The 18,361-nt window shown below is 46.5% G+C and overlaps 1 protein-coding gene across 1 annotated transcript; it reads right to left on the bottom strand.

Moving 5' to 3' along the window:
• Window positions 1-12,218: 12,218 nt before the first annotated feature.
• CCK (cholecystokinin) lies at window positions 12,219-17,897 on the bottom strand. The gene is made up of 3 exons (XM_026496803.3): window positions 17,790-17,897; window positions 16,518-16,733; window positions 12,219-12,624 (listed from the first exon to the last, which is right to left on the bottom strand). Exons 2-3 carry the CDS (start codon window positions 16,729-16,731, stop codon window positions 12,491-12,493), a joined length of 348 nt encoding a protein of 115 aa, XP_026352588.1. The 5' UTR covers window positions 16,732-16,733; window positions 17,790-17,897; the 3' UTR covers window positions 12,219-12,490.
• Window positions 17,898-18,361: the final 464 nt, after the last annotated feature.

Here is an 18,361-nt window from a genome sequence, read left to right as displayed (position 1 = left end):
GAAACTTAGCTCTTTTAATAGAAGCTTTGTTTTTCTAGGCAGATTAAAAGATAATTGGTCTAAATTGTAAACAAAAGTTTATCTAAGAAAAGTGTTATATTGTCAAGGAAAACCCAAATTTTAATCTTATACCAATGTACATCTGATACTAAAACTCATTCCAACAGGCTGAATTTTTTTTTAAAACTGTGTGCAGTCCCACCCCTTTTCTGCCCAAATCTCATGTTGATATACTTATTGACACAAGGACATCCAGGGTGCTGCATGGACCTGGGTTCTTGGGGTGGGTGCTGGGATGTGTGGACCAGAATCCCCATCAGGAACGAAGGGCCCTCAGCTATAGGGATGCTGCCGACGGTCCTCAACTCCCAGACACCATCAGGGATGGCCTTGACTGAAGACAGCTGCCTTGCCAAAGGCAGGTGCCCTTCCTGGGTGGCCACATACAATGACTGTTCTAAAAATCCAGCCTTTTTGTCCCACTTTAGGTTCTTTTGGAACTTGTCAGAGAATCAGGTTCCTGTTGATACTGTATCACTGCTCAATGTCACCTGGTCTTGCCTCTTACTCTCCCTTCCCTTCCCCAGGGGCCGAGCACTCCCTGATAAGCTTTCTTTTTACATACTAGCCTCCATCCTCTTTGTCCTGACCACACACAAAATTCCTTTCCAAAGATGCCCTTCTCACAAACCTACAACTTTCTTTTTTACGTTCAGATTTTGTCTTAAGTTTTCCCTCTTAAATAACCAGGCTCGCTGTCCTTGCATACAGAGTTCTTCCCCTTATTTTCAGTAAGGTTAACAATAAAATTATTTACATCTGTTTCTTTGTTCTTAGATTGACCATAAAACTCCATAAGGGCTTTTTTCCCCTTTACCAACAAATTTTGCAATGGAAATAACTTGAACTTATTTGACTTTCAGTAAGCATGGGCAGAATAGGTTTTATATTTAATGCCGATCATTCTAAAGACATGTCCATTGTAATTAAACCAACCTTAAGTTAATTTTCATAGCAAATATTTTTCCAGATCATGTGAACTTGTAAAACATTTGTTTCTATCTTTGAACTAGAATGCCTAATCCTTATAAGTGCTTACTTTTAACCAACTAAACAGAGCTCTTTTATAAATTTTAGCAATAGCATCCAGAGGTAGAGAAAATAGCTCACATTTACAATATACATGGACAAATACACAAACAAGATGCGAACCAAATCTTAAAAGCTCAATTCCCAAATATCTCCCTTTTACAAAAGAAATCTAATTGTAAGATGGTTTTATAGCTTACGGATCCATTAATTGGCCATTCTTCTCCAGAGCCTAATGAATATTGTGGCCAAGCAGTGTTGCAAAAAAGAAAAAAAGATCGCCCAGTTTTGGAGGATATAGCCCAAAGGGCAGCATGTAGGGATAAATTGTTATTTCCCATTTTCCAATTAGAACACAGCTAGTTTTATTCAAAGACACGAAAAGCTGAAGCAACAAACAAACCGAATGAAACCCAGAATACCTCTGTGAGTGTTGGCACCTCCTCAAAAGTTGGGGTGTCACCAACTGAACCTATGGCTTCCTACTTTCTAGTTCCTCCCTAAAACTCAGAGCTTCACCAACTGAATGAAAGGGCTTCCTAATCAACCTTTTCTCAAGCAAGAAAAAGAGGCTAAGGGACCCAAATCTCCAATCTGGAGGCAGCTGAATGGGAGGAAGAAATCAGCTCACCTGCTGTCACACACCAAATGTTCACCAAGAGATGTCTGTCGAAACTGAATCCAAAAACCGTTTTCTTGCTGCAAGAGTTAAATTGAGCTCCAAAGATTGGCAGCGTCCAGCTGGGGTGCGGCCACTGGGACGTCCCAGGACAGAGAGCCTAGGGAACCGGCTGGAGTGGTTATCCGACTCCTATTCTTGGCGGGGCGGGGATCCACAGACCACCGACAAAGAACTGCGGGCTGGCGCGCCACATTTGTAATTGAATCCAAGTTCTTCTGCCTAAAGTACAGCGAAAACTATCACGGAGACATGGAGTATGCAGCAAGGAAAGGGTTTATTGGAGAGGCAGCCACACGAGGAGACAGAAGGGCAAGCCTCAAATCTGCCTCCCGAAGAAGGAGAGTCAGGGATATTTCAAAGCTAATGAAAAATGTCTGGGTAAAAAGTTGCACCTGTCTTACTGATCTGCAGCTGCGATTAGTCCTGTTAACCCTTTGCTTACTGGTTTCGGAATCTGCCCATATTGCTGTAATTATATATATAAACTGTAGGGTAGAAGCAGCAGACCGGTTAGCGGGCTGTTCCAGCAATCCAGGTGAAGGATAACATGGCTCAGAACAAGGTGGTGACAGAGGAAGTTGTAAAAAGTGGGTGGCTTCTGAATACTTTTTGAAGTAAAGCCAACAAGATTTGCCGCTGCTGTCGATGAGAGGAGTGAAGGCAAGAGGAGTCAAAGATTATTGTAAGGGTTTTCGCCTGAGCAACTGGATGGATGGAGTTGCCATCAGTTGAGTTGCAATCCAGGCATTAGGTGGAGAAGGTGGGAGGAGGAAGGTCCTCAGTCCAAGTTTGGATTTATCGAGATTGAAGTATCCATTAGTTCCTAATGGATAAAATGGAAAAATGATTCCTAAATCTTTGCCTTTTTTTTAATGACAATTTTTTATTATGTTATGTTAGTCACCATACAGTACATCCTTAGTTTCTGATGTAGTGTTCCATGATTCATTATTTGCGTATAACACCCAGTGCTCACTACGGACTAGAGCATGAATGCTTGATGTCGGCGCCCATGTGTCTCGTTCGGCCATGCCTGGTGCTCAGCGCTGAGCTCGGACCACACTCATCTCAGTAAATCGCTTTTGAATGAAAGGATAAAAAAAATAAATGAACAACTTCAAGGGCTTCTCACATAGGCCAAATTTCGTCTTACCCAGATTCCAGCCCTACAATCTTCCCCAGAGAGAAGAGAGTAAGAATTTTATTTTGCATGCTGTGCCTTGTGTTCAATGGAAACCCATCTTATGACTTCATTAATTGTAGACGAACTCTTTCTCCCTTGATGTGAAGCAATCCCTCACAGAGACAGGAGCTTCCCCTCTCCTGCGATGAGTTTACCCCAGCCGGAATTCAGCTGGAGAGCGGGTCAGGTAATCAGCTCTGGTGAGGCTGAGAGGACTGAGGTGTGTAGAATGGGTACCTCAACTCTCTTCTTCCTTTAAATGTGGGTATGTTTTCGTGTTGTCCTTCCTCCTCTCAGAACACCCGAGGAGGACCCCAGAACACTTTCTCTTGGGGCTTCCCTCTGTTTAAGTTCAAGTCCAAGTAATTACGGGCCCCCTGCTGGCCACTCGTGATGGGGACCACAGCCAGACTCAACCCCTCCCCAGGGTCCAGCACAGAACAGGAGGGGTTCATTTGGATCCTGTGTATGTTCGCCCTAATTCAGCCACAGTTAGAACATCTGTGTAGGTCTGACTCTGCGGTGAGCTGCCTGTCCTTCACCCTGGCTTTTGGTGCCACCCCCGCAAGGAGACTTCCTTGAACCCCAATTAGGGTTTTTGAGTCCTCATTATGCAAGGAAAGACACAGAAGGTGAAAGTGAAGAGAACGAACTTCTATATCCCATCCTTCATGTTAAAAATACAAGAATACATGCACTCGATGGAAATTAACATGTTTACTTATTTGAGATTGTTTTCCCTTTCAATTTTCCTCCACTCAAATCTGGGAAGCATAAGGTGCTCGCTAATTAGAGGTAACCATAGTTACCAAGTTGCCTTCACAATATATCTGAGAGTTTGTTTTTCTTGGTTTTAATTCTACAAAAAGCATTTCACTTGCCAGTGGTTCTTCTTCTCCCTTCAGTTTCATCGGGTGATTTTCCAAACCCAAGAGACTTCTAGCAGCCATATTAAAGGTTCAAAATTAAAACAATAAAAGAAACCACCCATTCTCAGAAAACAGTCCCATGCTCTGAATTCTCTGGTTTTAAAATCTCAGCTGACTAGGTGGGATAACCAGCAGGTTGGCAAGGAGAAATGGGCCTGATTCTGCAGATTTCATCACGGGCACTACTATTTCTTTGCAGAGATCTCGGCGCCCAGAGGAGTGTGTGTTTTTAACTATCCCCTTGAGGGCGCTGTTGTCTTCTGCAGGGTTGGAAGCAACCTCCTTTCTCCAGTTAGGTAAACTGTCAAGTATGAAGAACTTCACCCACACCGGGGTTTCCAACTTGCCTCAGTGGTGGTTGGATGTCACTTAGAGATTGGCATTCTCGGGCAGCTGCCTGGCTGGCCCCTTCATTCAGTGTCCCTGCTTTTTCCCAGCCTCTGCATATTACGTGATATAGTTGCTGGTGCATTGCACTATGATTTTCTGGATCTTCCACCTGGCTGGGTCTCGTACCTAGTACATCAACACAGTGCCTGGCACACAAGCAATTTCCTTGCATATTAAGCCAGTGAAGGGTTTGTAACAGTCCACCCAAGTTGATACAAGACAACAGTTGAATCCTTTCCAAAATGGAACTTAGAGAAAGATGGAACCCATGGAAGTCATTCTGGCTGCAGTCCAGAGGTGTTTGGGCAGGTAAGGCTTGGGCTACTGCCAAGTGTTCCTGCTTCTATCTGCTCGGACCAGCATGTGAGCCGTGGAAAGGACAAGGTACAAAAGGTGCTGGTCTTGGAGCTTGGTTAGATGTATCATCAGCAACTCTTGTCCTCTCTTGAGATTTTCCAAACCAGAAGCCTCTTGGGAGTCATATTAAACAATTCAAAGTTAAGATAATAAAGCAAGCCACCCCTTCTTAGAGAATAGCCTGATGGTAGTAATGACTGGGTTTTAAATTTTCGACCCATCTTGAGGTGATATCACAGCGAGATCTTACCATTCCAGCAGGAAATGCCAGACCCTGGCAGGCTGAGAAAAGGCAGGGGAAAATCCCTTAAGGCTTTGGTGGTGACTTTCTTAAGTTTAACACACTGGAGACTGGAAGCGGGGTCTAGGACACACATAGCTTCAGGAGGCGCCCTTTTGTTCTGGCTTAGGAATGAAAAAGGGAGCTCCTAATGCCCAGAGAGCATGGGCATTCCCTGGTTTTCTCTTTCTCCTCTTTCTCTGTTCTCTCATGCCACAGTCCCCAGGCAGACCCACAGTACGGTGGTGGCCACCAGTAATGTGGCAGGAGCCAAAACCCTAAGGAAGGGGAAACTTGCTCTTTGCTGAGAGGAGCTGTGATCCCAAGAGCACGAGACCAGCCCCCATGGCTTTTTCCTCTCTCTGTTCTCCTGCCCCCGGGACCTGAATAAGGGCTCAGATAAGAAAGCGTGTGGCAGAACAGGGTACCAGAGAGTTGAATTTCTGGGTAGAGGACCGAAAAGGGGAGCCCTAGGGAATTGAAAAGTGCAGGGGAGATTGCAGAAAGGGAGGAGCTCAGGACAATGACTCTGTATCATTGTTTATGAACTCCTGAGCCATGTATGTCTGGATCAGATCCTAATTAGCATACTGACTATTTTGAGGACCAAAGTGATGCATAGAGCACCGCCCAATTCCCACCATGGTCACTGGGAGTGCATGCCTGAAATGGGGCCAAAGAGCAGTGTGACTTCATTGACCACTGAACCGTCACTGGAACCACAGCCCACAGACGGGGGGCCTGGAACTTGCAGACTGAAGCTCACCAGCTTGCACCTGCTAAAGCAAGAATACCACCATTTTTGGTAAGACTTAAACAAGAGCCAGAGTCTCATATTCAAATCTTCCAGATTACTGAACATACAAAGAACCATAAAATGTTCAATCTTCCTCAGAAAAGACAATTAGCAGACACCAAGGATGAGACTTCACAGATGTTGGAATTATCAAAGATGTTTAAGCAGCTGTTCTAGAATGCTCAAGTGAGCCATTGCAAAGCTCCTTGAAACAACTGCTAAAATAGAAGATCCTCACAAGGAAAGAGAAGATATCCATGGCAATTTTAGAACTGAGAAATATAAAAACCATACTAAGAAACTCGGGGGATGGGACTCATTAGCAGAATGAAAATGACAGAGAATGAGTGAACCAGTAGATGGATAAACAGAAATTATCCATTGTAAACCACAGAGAGAAAAAAATGAACAGAGCCTCTGGGACATATGGGACAACAACAAAAGGTTGAATGTTTGTTTCATCAAAATCCCGGGAGACAAGAAAGAGTGTGATTCTGGAAACACATTTGAAGAAGCAATGATTGAAAACTTCCCCAAGTTTGGTGAAAGATATAAACTTGCACATTCAAGAAGCTGAACAAATCCCAAACAGGATAAACTGAAAGAAATCCACACCCAAACACATCATAAACAAACTACTGAAATCTTAAGACAAAGAAGATATCTTGAAAACAGAGAAAAATGACTCATTATCTATAGTCGAGTCACGATTGAATACCGCAGGTTTCTCAGCAGAAACCATGGAGGCCATGGGAAGTGATGAGGTACTTTGAAAGTACAAAAGAAAAGAACTGTCAACCTGGAATTCTAAATCCAGTGTAAATATCCCTCAGGAAGGAAGGTGAAATAAAGACGTTCTCCATGAAGGAAAACTAGGGGAATCCATAGCAGCACACCTGCTGTAGAAGAACTGATAAAGTTCTTTAGAAAGAAGTGTGGTGCCCTGGCTCCGCCCAGCAGCTGAGCTCGCCCCCGCTGCAGCATCCCTACCCTGCTGAACCTAAGTAGCCCGCAGGTGTAAAGAATGGACGGCTCACGTGACTCACGCTATCGTTTTTCAATTTACAAAGTAAATGCAGAGACTTCAATATACAAAGTGACCTTCAGAGGCCGATGATGTTTTTGAAAACTGTGAGTAGAATAAAGGACTTGCACACTCAGGGGAGGCAGTACACCCACCTGGCTGGGGAAACTGTGACTTTGATGGTAACTGGCATCCAGGTCTGACAGAGAACTGTTGAGACCCAGTGAGAACAAAATGGTTATGAGTGTGGTGCAGGTTCCCACACTGAGGACAGAAGGTACCAGAAGACTCTAGACACTGGGCCCGAACCTGGGGTGGGCACAGCAGCCAGAATGCACTTATCTCTACCAGCAGAGGTGACATCCTCAGGGAGCTCCAAGGCCTTGATGAGTAGGAGCCAAGGAGGGCAAAATGGCGGACACTGTGGCTACACAAGTGATTGTTGAAATCATCTGGGGAGCGGTGGGGGTATTTTCTTGGTAAAGGTGGCTGAAGAACTAATTTTATGGATTTTCTTCTGACTCTGTGTCTCTGTAGACTGGAACAACCTGGAAAACACAAGCTATAGTCATTAAAAGGATGTTCTACAAAGACCATAGAAGTTTGGAGAAGAGGAACAAAAATACCCATGATCCTATGACCCTCACATGATTATCTTCATTTTCACATAATCTTATTAAAAGGAAAATAAACCTAATGGGGTCAGAGGACCGTTTCACTTTGCATGGATCATGGTCATTTTCCATGTGCCTACACCATCCCGATACTCATTAAATAGCTGCTTAGTAGACCACTAGCTGGTTGTACATTCATTTCTTCAACAACTGCCTCACTGTGGACCATTTAGATTATTTCCATTTCTTTGATATTCTGAGTAAATGCAACAAAAACCATCAACATCCTTCTTTTTCCTTCTTTGAAATTGCTCTATTCTTTCTGGATTTTAACTTACAGCAAAAGAAATACGGGTGGATGTGTGTGTGTGTGTGTGTGTGTGTGTGTGTGTGTGTGTGTGTGTGTGTTTGGGGTGGGGTATATTTAATTTAATTTTACTTTATTTTATTTTTAGAGAGGGAGGGAGAGAGAGAGAGAAAAAGAGAGAGAATCTTAAGCAGGTTCCACACCCAGCACAGAGCCTGACATGAGCTTGATCTCACAACCCTGAGACCATGACCTGAGCCAAAATCAAGAGTCTGATGCTTAACTGACTGAGCTACCCAATGCCCCTGGGGGTGGGGTGCATTTTAAAGTATACTCTCCATGTTGATCTCCGTGGTTGTTATGCATGTTGTCAGCCATTTTTTGTGTGCATGGTTTCCAATTTCTCATCCTTACACCTGTCTTGGAAGGACATGGCAGTGTCAACTGAGCCTGCTTTACTTCTCTGATTTTTAAAACAAATGTTCTGATGAAATTGCTTCTAAAACCAATCTATAACCTGACTAACAGAGATCCAGAGATATGTTCCCTTATTGATTAATTAATTAGACAAATATTTATTGAGCATCTACTATGTGCCTGACACTGTGGTAGGTACTGGGAATACAGCAATAAAACAGACAAAAATCTCTACCCTAATGGATCTGACATCCTAGTGGGTGAGACAGAACCAATAAACAAATAGATAAGTAATGTAATTCCAAATAATGATAAGCCTGAGAGGAAAAGTAAAGCAAGAAAAAGGATAGAGAGCCATGGAGGAGCTTTTTAAGAGAATGGTCAGGGCAGTCTCTGAGCAGATGATGCTGGAGTCAAATGAGCTGAAAGGTCTAGCCATCCTTTTTGGAAGAAGAGTGAGCCAGGCATAAGAAGCAGCAGGTGCAAAGCCCCTGAGGTAGGAGTGAGTTTAGTGTTTCCAAGGAATAGCAAGGAAGGCAATGAGGCTGGAGTGTAATGAGTAAGTGAGGGGGTGGTGTTAAGAGTTGAGGTCAGAGAGGTGGGACTGATAATGAGGATGTCTAGGGGAAGGTCTGTCCAGCAAGGGCTTTGTGTATGGTGGAGAATTTGGGGCAGATACTCCCTCATCTGGAGCTCCTGATTCTGGTTCTGTGGGAGGACACATCTTAGAGCAGGAGAAAGATACAAACAGATCATTTTAATAAATCCTTTCAGAACCCCGAACCCGGGGGAAATTAGTGAGGCAATTTTTTTTCTCTTTTTTTTGCTTGACCTCTGCTTTATTTATCTTCAGGACTCACAATAATTTGAAAATGCTGAAAAGAAATACTCAAGGTACCTGGAAATCTAGCTAAGTGGTCAAGATTCTTTCCTCTGGCTCTTCAACCTGAGACAGAAAAGAAGGATGGTGTTTTTATGCTTCTGTTTGTTAAAAAAAAATGAACGTAGAATATCTTTCTCTCATCTTCCCTTTCCTATTATCTGTGATTGGCTGAACTTGAGAACAAAGACGCCATTTGGGCTCTGTCGGTTGGGGTGCATTGTGTAAAGGTTTTCTCACTTTGTAGGAGAGAGACGTTACAGCAAGATTTTGCTAAAGCAAATGTTGGGATAGTGAATTCTGTCCACTCTGTGGCTGCTGGTCTTGTTGAGACTTGAGTGGTCCCTGGTCAGGGCAGGCCAGGTCCGGCCTCTTAAACCAAGGTCTAGAGGTCTGAGCAAGCACAGGAACCTGCAGGGAAGTTCGCTCTGTCTCAGCTTGGCGAGGAGCTCATTCCAGAGATGACTACGGTTCCGCCACTAATTCAGTGTGTGATCTTGTGTGAGCTTATTATCTGTAAAATCGGAGTCGGGGTAGGGGAGGGTGTGTGCTGGGCAAGAATGATAGCCATTGGCCTTCTCCACTTGTGAATTCCAATGGATTGACACAAAGGAGCCCTTAGAACAGCCTTCATTAGCAAAGCGGGGAGTGCACGCAGCAGGAACACCTGCAGGAAGATAGGGACTGGGGCAGAGGTCCTGCCAACTGAAGGGGTTCAAGAGGATCAGCTAAAGAAAGGGGGATGGTGAGGGGCACAGGAAGGTGGAGAGAAGTGAGTGGGGAGGAGGCTGGAGGGGAGGATGTGGAGGGAGGAAGCGGGCATCATGGCTTTCCCATGTGTGTGAGTTTCCCAGGCTTCTTTGAAGCAGAGCTCAAGGAGCTAATTCAGTCTCATTCAGACTCATCCAGATGAGTCTCCAAGCCCCTTCTCTGCCAGACTCTAGGCGTCTGCTCTAGACGACCTCATAAAAAGTTGGGAACCAATTGCTTCAACGTTGGCACAGCCACATGTGGGCAGAGCGCACGACATGTCCCTGAGCCTCTCTGAGCTCCAGCTTCCTCTTTGGAAAGCAGGGTCACCTTGCTTGTAGTGTTGGGACAACGTCCTGAGCTGGTGCTCACGAGTCACCTTGTACAGAGTCCTGCCCCCCAGGGAAGGTCAGAAAATGTGCTTTTCCTTTCCCTTTCCTGCATGAGGAAGAACTGCGAAAGACTTTGAAACAAGCAAAGGGGATTAGTGGGTGTCCTTTCAGTGGAACTCTGGGCATTGATCCCATGCTGTTGAAGTCTGTGTTTCTGCCTGGGCTGCTTTGTAAGCCAGAGAAAACTGACAGTCCTGCAAATAATTCTTGTCTATAGAAACCTAAGCGAATATTGTCCCCGAAAAATATAACTACTTTCTGTCCTGGATAATAGATTATTCCAAACATTACATTTTATTGGCCTAAAGATACAACCCAGTTTTGTGTCTATAAGTAAATTCATTTCAGCATTCTTGACTGCTTCTATGTGTCTGTCCTTCAGATTCCCCTTTGAAATGATATAACATCTTACTGGTCTCTTTAGTTAAATGACATCTTTGATGTGTGTTCATTTATATTTGTATGACTCACGTCTTTGTCTTTGAAAATGATATTTTACCACCCACTTCCCTGATGATTTATAAATCACTAGTTCAGATCAGACCTTTGTCACCCATTCCCCACTGCTGATTTAATATTAAATTCCAAGTCTTTCACTATCCCCCACCCCAACACACACACACACACACACACACACACACACACACACACACGCAACCCCATCTATACCCAAGATCCCCTACACACCCAGGGGGGGAAAAACCAAACCAGTGGTTTTTGCAAGATGTGTGTGTTCTGCACTAAAAACATATGCATCAGGTATTTGGCCAGCGCTTGGACCCCTGAGATACAAAGCAGTCTTTAAGACCAAACTGTAGGGACTGAATGAGGTACTGACCTCATGAGGGGACAATATAATGTGCTGTCTATGCAGAGTCTAAGTTTTACACTGAATGTTAACTTCAGTTCAAGTTAAAGAATTGCAAAGTCCTCTTCCTCTGAGGACGTTCCTGGCATCCTCTTTCTACCACCAAGGAAGCTGGCACTAAGGGCCTGCATGCTCGCCCTGGGCTGAGGATGGCCCATCTGGGACCATTATAGATTTGCCAACATTCTTTCCAATATCTGTTCCTTTGGGGCTGCATGTCCGGCTGCATCAGGCCACCTGGGGCCTTTGCTGGATAAGAACCTGAGGTTCCTGGAAGCCTTGGCAGGAGGCATGGCAAGGCTGCACCGTGGGTGGCTGGTGTCAGATTATCTCTGGGTGCCCCCTTGAAATAGTTTCTTTTATGGATCTCTACGGAGACCCAGTGGAGGGACTGGCCCAAAAAAGGAGAGCTTCTGCTCCAGATAGCTGCTAGAATCACCCAACATGCCCTGAAATATGTCTCTGAAATATGGTGAGACCCAGGGGACTGTAATCACAGGCTCCTCTCTAGACCACTGCCACCCCAAGTGTGGTCTAGGCCCCTGGTATCACCCGGGAACTTGCTCAGGCCCAAGGCCAGACTTGTTGAATCAGGATGTGTGGGTTACAAGATTCCTTGGTGTTTCATATGTACTCCAGAGTCTGGAAGGGGGGGGGTGATGGAGGTCACACTACCTGGGAGCGATCAAGTCTGTGAATCCCATTAGCTGGGGAGCTGTGGGCCAGTCACTTCCACCTCTCAAGGCCTGTTTCCCCATCTATAAAAGAACAATGACCTCTGTGCCACGGGGCCATGGAGAGATCCAAGGGATGTGAAAGCACTGACCAGCCTTGCCCCATAATTTGTTTGAAGGCCAAGAGAACCCGGAAAGAAATCCTGGTGTGGGATGGGGTTGGTACATCCTGTGGGGCTGGGCAGAGGGAAGGAAGGGTCCATCCCAAGCTGCCTTTCTGGTCTTTATGCAGACAAATGAGCGCTCACTACCAGCAGGGCACATTCTCTTTTTGCAGTGGAGCCCAGCTGGGGCCAGGGCTGGCCAGGGCTGGGCCATGCAGCTGACCCGGAAGGCCCTTTCACTGGCCACTCTGCCCGGCAGCAGAGAAGTCAGCCTGATGCCCAACCCTCGTCTCTCGAGCCCTCTCCGGAACCATCTACCGCAGGGATTTGTCCTGGGGCACCATGTATCCGGCTTCCCCTCCTTGAAGGTCCTGAGGATTAAATGGAGCGCTTTGTGCTCGATAGACACAGGGAACGAGGGGGCAGAATGAAATCATTTTAATAGCATAGCAACGCTTTAGGACCATGTGTCACAGACAAGGAAATGTTTTGTCTTCCATTCGTACAATTCTGATGAGGCGTGAGGTTGCACTGGACAATCTTACAGACATATGTTTCACATTGAAAACATAATAAATAGATACTTAAAATGTCAAACTTCAGAGACAATGAGTTATGAGAGTGATTGTTTTCTTATTCTGCCTCCTCTGAGCCAGGAGCTGGCTTCCTGGCGTGCTGACAAAGGTGGGGTCCCTTAGGAGGGGTACTCGTACTCCTCAGCACTGCGCCGGCCAAAATCCATCCAGCCCATGTAGTCCCGGTCGCTTATCCTGTGACTGGGGTCCACGTTCTGCAGGTTCTTAATGACGGACATTCGGCCAGAAGGAGCTACAAGGGCCAGGGGAAAGGAAACAGGGCCATTATGTTTAAGAGCATCACTAATTCAATCTGTAAAGGAGAACAATGGAAAAAGCCAGACAATATGTAACATGCACCTTCTTAAAGGTATCAAGGAGCTATCAAGTAGTGGGACTGCTGGACCAAAATCTAAGAGAAGGATCCAGGTCTGTGTAATCAGAGAGGGTAATATTTACTAGCCATGGGTATGGCTTCCAATCTGTAAGGATTTAAGTGGATTCACTGACTATGGTACCTGCCTCGCTTTCCCTTCTCCTAGGGGTGTTTTCTCTTACGTAGCTGGCTCTCAGCAGAGGCCCAGCAAGGATTTCCTTGGTACTTACCCATTTCTGAAGTTCGCCCCTTAGGATCCCAAGCATACTTGAGTACTCTTGTTAAGGTAACATAATTACAATATTTTAATGTTAGAATGGTTTTTTAAAAATGGAGTCAAGTCCCATTGCTAGACAAATACTGTTTAGAAATTAATTTGAAAGCTACCTTCTTTTTAAAAAATGATACTGAGAAAAAGGCACACTGTCAGATTAAAATCTTATGTCAGTAACACTCAATGAAGAATGGGCAGAGAGGTAATAAGCAGGTTATTTCATTTATTCCTTTTGACGAAAATGCAATAACAGAATGAGCAATGGGCCTTTGGGGATGGGAGTGAAGTCCTCAGGAACAGGATGATTCTCGTGTGTAATTCACACTGAGGGAGCAGGGACATGAAGAAGCAGTTTCTTTGGAGACATGTGACACAGTCCTGGCCCACAGATCACAGACAGTGGCCCTCTGGATATGAAATCAGTATAATGCCTTCTTCTGTGCAAGCTAAGGGACAAGAAAGGTCCCTCAGGGACCTCGAAGGGCAAAGCCCAGGGACTGGAAGAGCAGAGTGGGGGGAGATCGCTCCTCAGGGCCACTGTGTCCACCACTGCGTGTGATCTGGTATTCAGCCTTTCTGTATGAGGCTGCCCTTGCCGACTCCTGCCCACAGGCTGCAAAGAGTCAGACCATGGCTTATTTATTGGCAAATGACCTTGCAGGAGCAGTCCCTTTGTCTTATCGGATGACCAAGTAGAGCTAGCTACGTTAAAAACCAGAAACGATTATACAGAGCTATGTCCCCACCACCCCCACCTCAATCCCTTCCCAGCCTTGGAATCAAGGGTCAATCCAGCACATTCCAGCCCCCTTTGCAGATATCTCCAGCCTATGCAAAAGGAAAACAGACCTGGCTATTTAATTGTTTAACATTTTCAGGTGAAATATTAGTCCTTGCATTCAAAAAAACCTTGCCGATCCAGTTACTTGTACACAGTTACGGAAATAAGGCCCATCCTTCTGCCTGCTGCTGATGAATGCCCCCGCCAAGGGCTGGGCACAGGTCCAAATTCCAGTTAATGAAGGCAAAGTGGAAGCTTCGATGTGTGCAAGCAGCCCGGGTTGTGTGGGGGTATGGGGGGCACGGCGTTCAGCCCTGATAACTATGCTAGTTACACACCTCCGTTTCCCCATTCCACAGGCAGTTCTATGCCTTTATCAGGGTCCTCACTCACTTCCCCAGTGCCACACAAAGTAGGAACTACAACTGGTTTACAGAAGTGAATTGAAGGGGCTGGCTCCTTTAACCTTTAAAACCCTGAATGGGCAGTACAGCTGGGAAGCCGAATGGCTTCCAGACCATCCTGCAAGGGCAGGGCTTGAGCAGACTGTGAAATATGCAAAGTCACGTACATTACACATTCTCATAGAGCACTCCCCCCGCCCCACACCAACAAAGGGACTCACTAAGCAGGGCTTGTGTGAGGACTAACAGATGGTAAAGATGTTACAGATGTAGCATTAGAGCTTCCATGTGCAGGCGTGGGGCAGGTGTACCCTAGATGCCCCTGCCCCCAACAGAACTGTTTCTCCTCAATCACTGAAAGTTCTGCAGACAATTCCTAATGAGAACTCTTGAGCCCTCCTCAAATACTACATTATCGTGTTTAGAATCTTCAAGCAAAAGTACTATAGTTGAGTAGATATCCAGTATGATCTCAAAATATGTAAAGTAGTCAAAGAAACTATATGGGTATAAATATTTATTCCTGGTTCATATTTGTCAAAGAGAAGAGTAGGATTGTTTTCCACCTAGTGTTCATCGTGGGTGTTGGCAGCTGAAGTCCCCAGGGCTGCCATTCCCACGTGGGCTTGTTTGGCACAACATTCTAAAGGCAAAGGGAGAAGGTGGCTGAGAAGAGATGCTAGGAAGAAACTTCCAACTAAGATTTGTAGTGTGAAGCCACTGTCAAGTGTCAGTTCTGGGGACGTAGTTTGGAACCTGGCTTCTTTCCCAGACCTGTTTCTGGTGGCTCTTTCCTGAAGGTGGGGAGGCGGTTTCAGATTATAGCTCAATGAAAACCCTGTGATGTTTCAGACTGGTCTGGCTGAAATTCAACCTATATCCAAGGACAGATACTAAATTACTTTGACACAGACAATCAATAGGAACTCAAAAAGTTTTCAGACTTTCTCTGTCATCTGACTATTTCCACATCTCTCAATTTAATTAGCCAGAAAGCAGAACAGAAGATGGTAGCTGGGACAATTTCCCAAAGGGAGGACAAAATATAACAAATCATCTTCTGTTGTTGTTGTTGTTGTTGTTGTTGTTGTTGTTGTTGTTTTTCCTTCTGAATTCCCCTGGTTGAAAAAGTTCCGATCTTACCTTCATATGAAACCATCGTAGACTCTGGAAAGCCAAGCCCATCATTTTCTCCTTGTCTAGTTAAGCCATGAGCTAAGGTTCAAATCCAGACCCTGGCAGATGTGAGGGTAAGAGAGCCTCCTGGGAAAGGAGCCCCCCCCCTTCCCAGCAGCATTTTCTCTGGTTTATTGTCCAGCTGCGTTGGTCCAGGTTAGCACACTGCCCCACAGCCAGTGTGTTCACCATCAGTGTCCCTGTGAATCAAGCTGGTGGGAAAAAAAACCTGCCCCAGTCCCATTCATGGTTCCCAAGGACCCTAGAGATGCATGGGCTTCCCTCTGAATCACACAAAGCTAGAAGGGACCTAGGGGGAAGTCCAGCCTCATCCCTGCTTTACAGATGAGACAGGCCCAGAGAAGGGATAGGGCTGTCAGTGTGTCACCCAGCTAGTGAGCCCCCGGTAATCACCTTATTCCTGGAGACAGACTTTGATGCTGAGAAACCTGGCTTGCGCACTCCTGCTGCAATTGGGACCATCTCTCCAACAGCAAAATAAGAACAAACAGGTCTCTTGAGTAATCATTCTACATCACTGCCAAGGAGAACTCAAAACTGCCACTGGTTCTTTCCTCCTGTTACATACTTTGGTGAAAACTGACACATTGTCACTGCTTTTTCAACTGTTGCAGCCAGAACTCCAGAGCTTTCTCAGCATCGATCCCTTCCCGCTAGGGGTTTCCAAGTGTCACTGTCTGGGGGGCTCCTGGCTCCTCTGCATTTACAGTACTGGGTATTCAGTAGATTTGGAAACCACTTTAGAGTCAGTAATTTGCTCAGTAATTATCTTTTAATGTCTTCATAGTATGGATTTGAACTTAAACAGCAACACGTGCCAAAAACTAGTTTCAAGAAAGCTTTTTAAAAAAGGTTTTCCTTAATTAATGAAATCCTCCACATTCGCTCTCAGTTTGCTACAAAGGATGTCCAGAAAACCGTACTGTCCGGCGCCTCGCAACTTCAGGGGAAAAGAAAGTGAAAAACCTTTCAGCTTAACGCGTCGCCTTGTGTTTCCTTCCCAGGGGTTACCCATCTCCACCAGCCAGACGCCAGGAAAGAGGGTCCGGATTGGGAGGTCCGCGCGGGGTCAGAAGTGAGGGTAAGGACCCTGCAGATGAATGAGCATCCGTACCTTTCCGGGCCTGCTGGATGTACCTGGCCAGCAGCGCGCCCAGGTGCGCTCGGGGCTCGCCGTCCACCTTCTGCACTGCCCTCAGCTGCCTCCGGGGCGCCTCCTCCTCGCGCTGCGCCCCTGGGCCCGCCGGGTCCGCCGCAGGTATGGGCTGCGCCAGGGCGCCCGCCGCCAGTACCGCCAGCAGCACGCACAGGCACACGCCGCCGTTCATGGCTGCAGAGAGCAAAGCGGAGGGGAGTGAACGAAAAGGTGGTGTGGGGGGGGGGGCATCGCGGGTTCTCGCGGAGGCTCCAGGCACCTAGGGTACGGACAAGGGGGCTCAGGCCAAAGGCGCGGGGCTCCAGGCCCGCCTCACTGGTGCAAACACGAGGGCTTGCGAGGCGCCGACGTGAGCCAAGTGGCCACAGCACGCGAGTCCGGGCACACCCCGTTTGTCTTTTGGGTGAACCACACCCGGTGCCCGGGTAGCGAACAGAGACCCTGTCTTCTGCCCTGGCTAGCAGAAGAAATGTCTTCTGTTTTCCTTTCGTTTCAGAAAGTGTTGTTAAAGCGTCTGTCTTCTAACTGGAAAAGCAAGATATTAAAGCTGGGGAAATATCCTAAAGAGAAGACTCCGTGGGAGAAACGAGACTCTCGATAGCTAAAAAGCTTTCAGTGGGGGAAATAAAGGGTGAAAAAAGAGAAGCACAGCTTAAAATGAAGGAACAAAAAAAGAAAATCCATATTTATAAAGTTTTTTAAGGTGCATACGGGAATTGGCTTTAAACTACCATGCAAAACACAGGAAGGGCTTTTAAAAAATCAGAAATATGCACTCAGTCTTCTGTCCTTGGCAAAGCGCCACCGTGTTTTAGATCCACCACCAGATACGACACCCGCAGGTTTCTATCCCCAAAGCCTTGAATTTTTCTGCAATATTTAGAAAATGAATTTAAATCTTAAAACCTCTTGATAGTTTATTTGAAGAGATTGCGAAGTACACTGCACCTCTGTGTAACATCAAGCAAATCCCAATTTGCATGCTAATCCTAGCAGATAGATATTCCAGCGTTGCATACAGAAGAGAACAAAGCAGGCGCTTGGAAGTCTCTCAAGCAGCCCTACACACCCAGACCTCCCTGTTGTTTCTGACTTCAAGAAATGTCTTTCGAGCTGTTGGGAAGAAGACACAGAAAACAGAAAAATAAAATGGAAGGGGCACAAAACTGAAAAGAGCATTCTCAAGCCAACTTGACACTTGGATCCCCCGCGGGAGATCGGGGAACTTACCTTCAGAGTAGGACGCAGCTGGCTTCGCGTTTCTACGGGAGTGGCGGGGAGCCGAGCCAAGTTCAGGTGGGCCGGCAGGACGCCGCCTCTTAAATAGCCCCTCCCGGCGCTGTCAGCCAGTCATCTGTTTACCCAGCGTTGACGCAGACCGGCAGCAACACGTGCTCAGAGGGCGGCCACTGGGGCGACAACCGATTGAAGTGGCTCCTGGGAGAGAGGGGGCAATGGCCCAGTGGAGCTGGGTTAACCCCTCTCGGCGGGTGTCGGGTGTCCAGCCCCTCTCTCTGTCGGAGGAGCTTCCTCTCCCAACTCTGTCCCGCTCCCTCTCCCTTTCCCATTCCAGGGTGGGAAACCTAGGTGTCGGGAATCTCCTCCAGGATGGTGTCCGCTTTGGGGACCGGAGGGACCGGAAAGGAAACCGGGAGCGGGGCGGGGGGCGGGGGGCGGGGTTGACTGGACAGGGCTGGGTGTTAGCAAAGTGTAATTCGGCGCTGGAGGAGGTGTTGGCCCCCCTCGGAGCATCGCAGGCAGCTCTGGGTATTTTTGGACCAGTGAGGGGGCTTCCTGGGGGA

Source organism: Ursus arctos, unplaced genomic scaffold, assembly GCF_023065955.2.
Source record: "Ursus arctos isolate Adak ecotype North America unplaced genomic scaffold, UrsArc2.0 scaffold_20, whole genome shotgun sequence".
In the NCBI taxonomy this organism is placed as follows: domain Eukaryota; kingdom Metazoa; phylum Chordata; class Mammalia; order Carnivora; family Ursidae; genus Ursus; species Ursus arctos.
Note: the sequence above shows the minus strand (reverse complement) of the source record. Positions and strands in the feature narration are given on the sequence as shown.

Excerpts from the sequence above, each read along its gene's own strand:
- CCK (XM_026496803.3), bottom strand. The coding sequence starts at position 16,731 with ATGAACGGCGGCGTGTGCCTGTGCGTGCTGCTGGCGGTACTGGCGGCG. Across the intron at positions 12,625-16,517 it reads CATCCAGCAGGCCCGGAAAG|CTCCTTCTGGCCGAATGTCC; the intron begins GTACGGATGCTC and ends TGGCCCTTGTAG.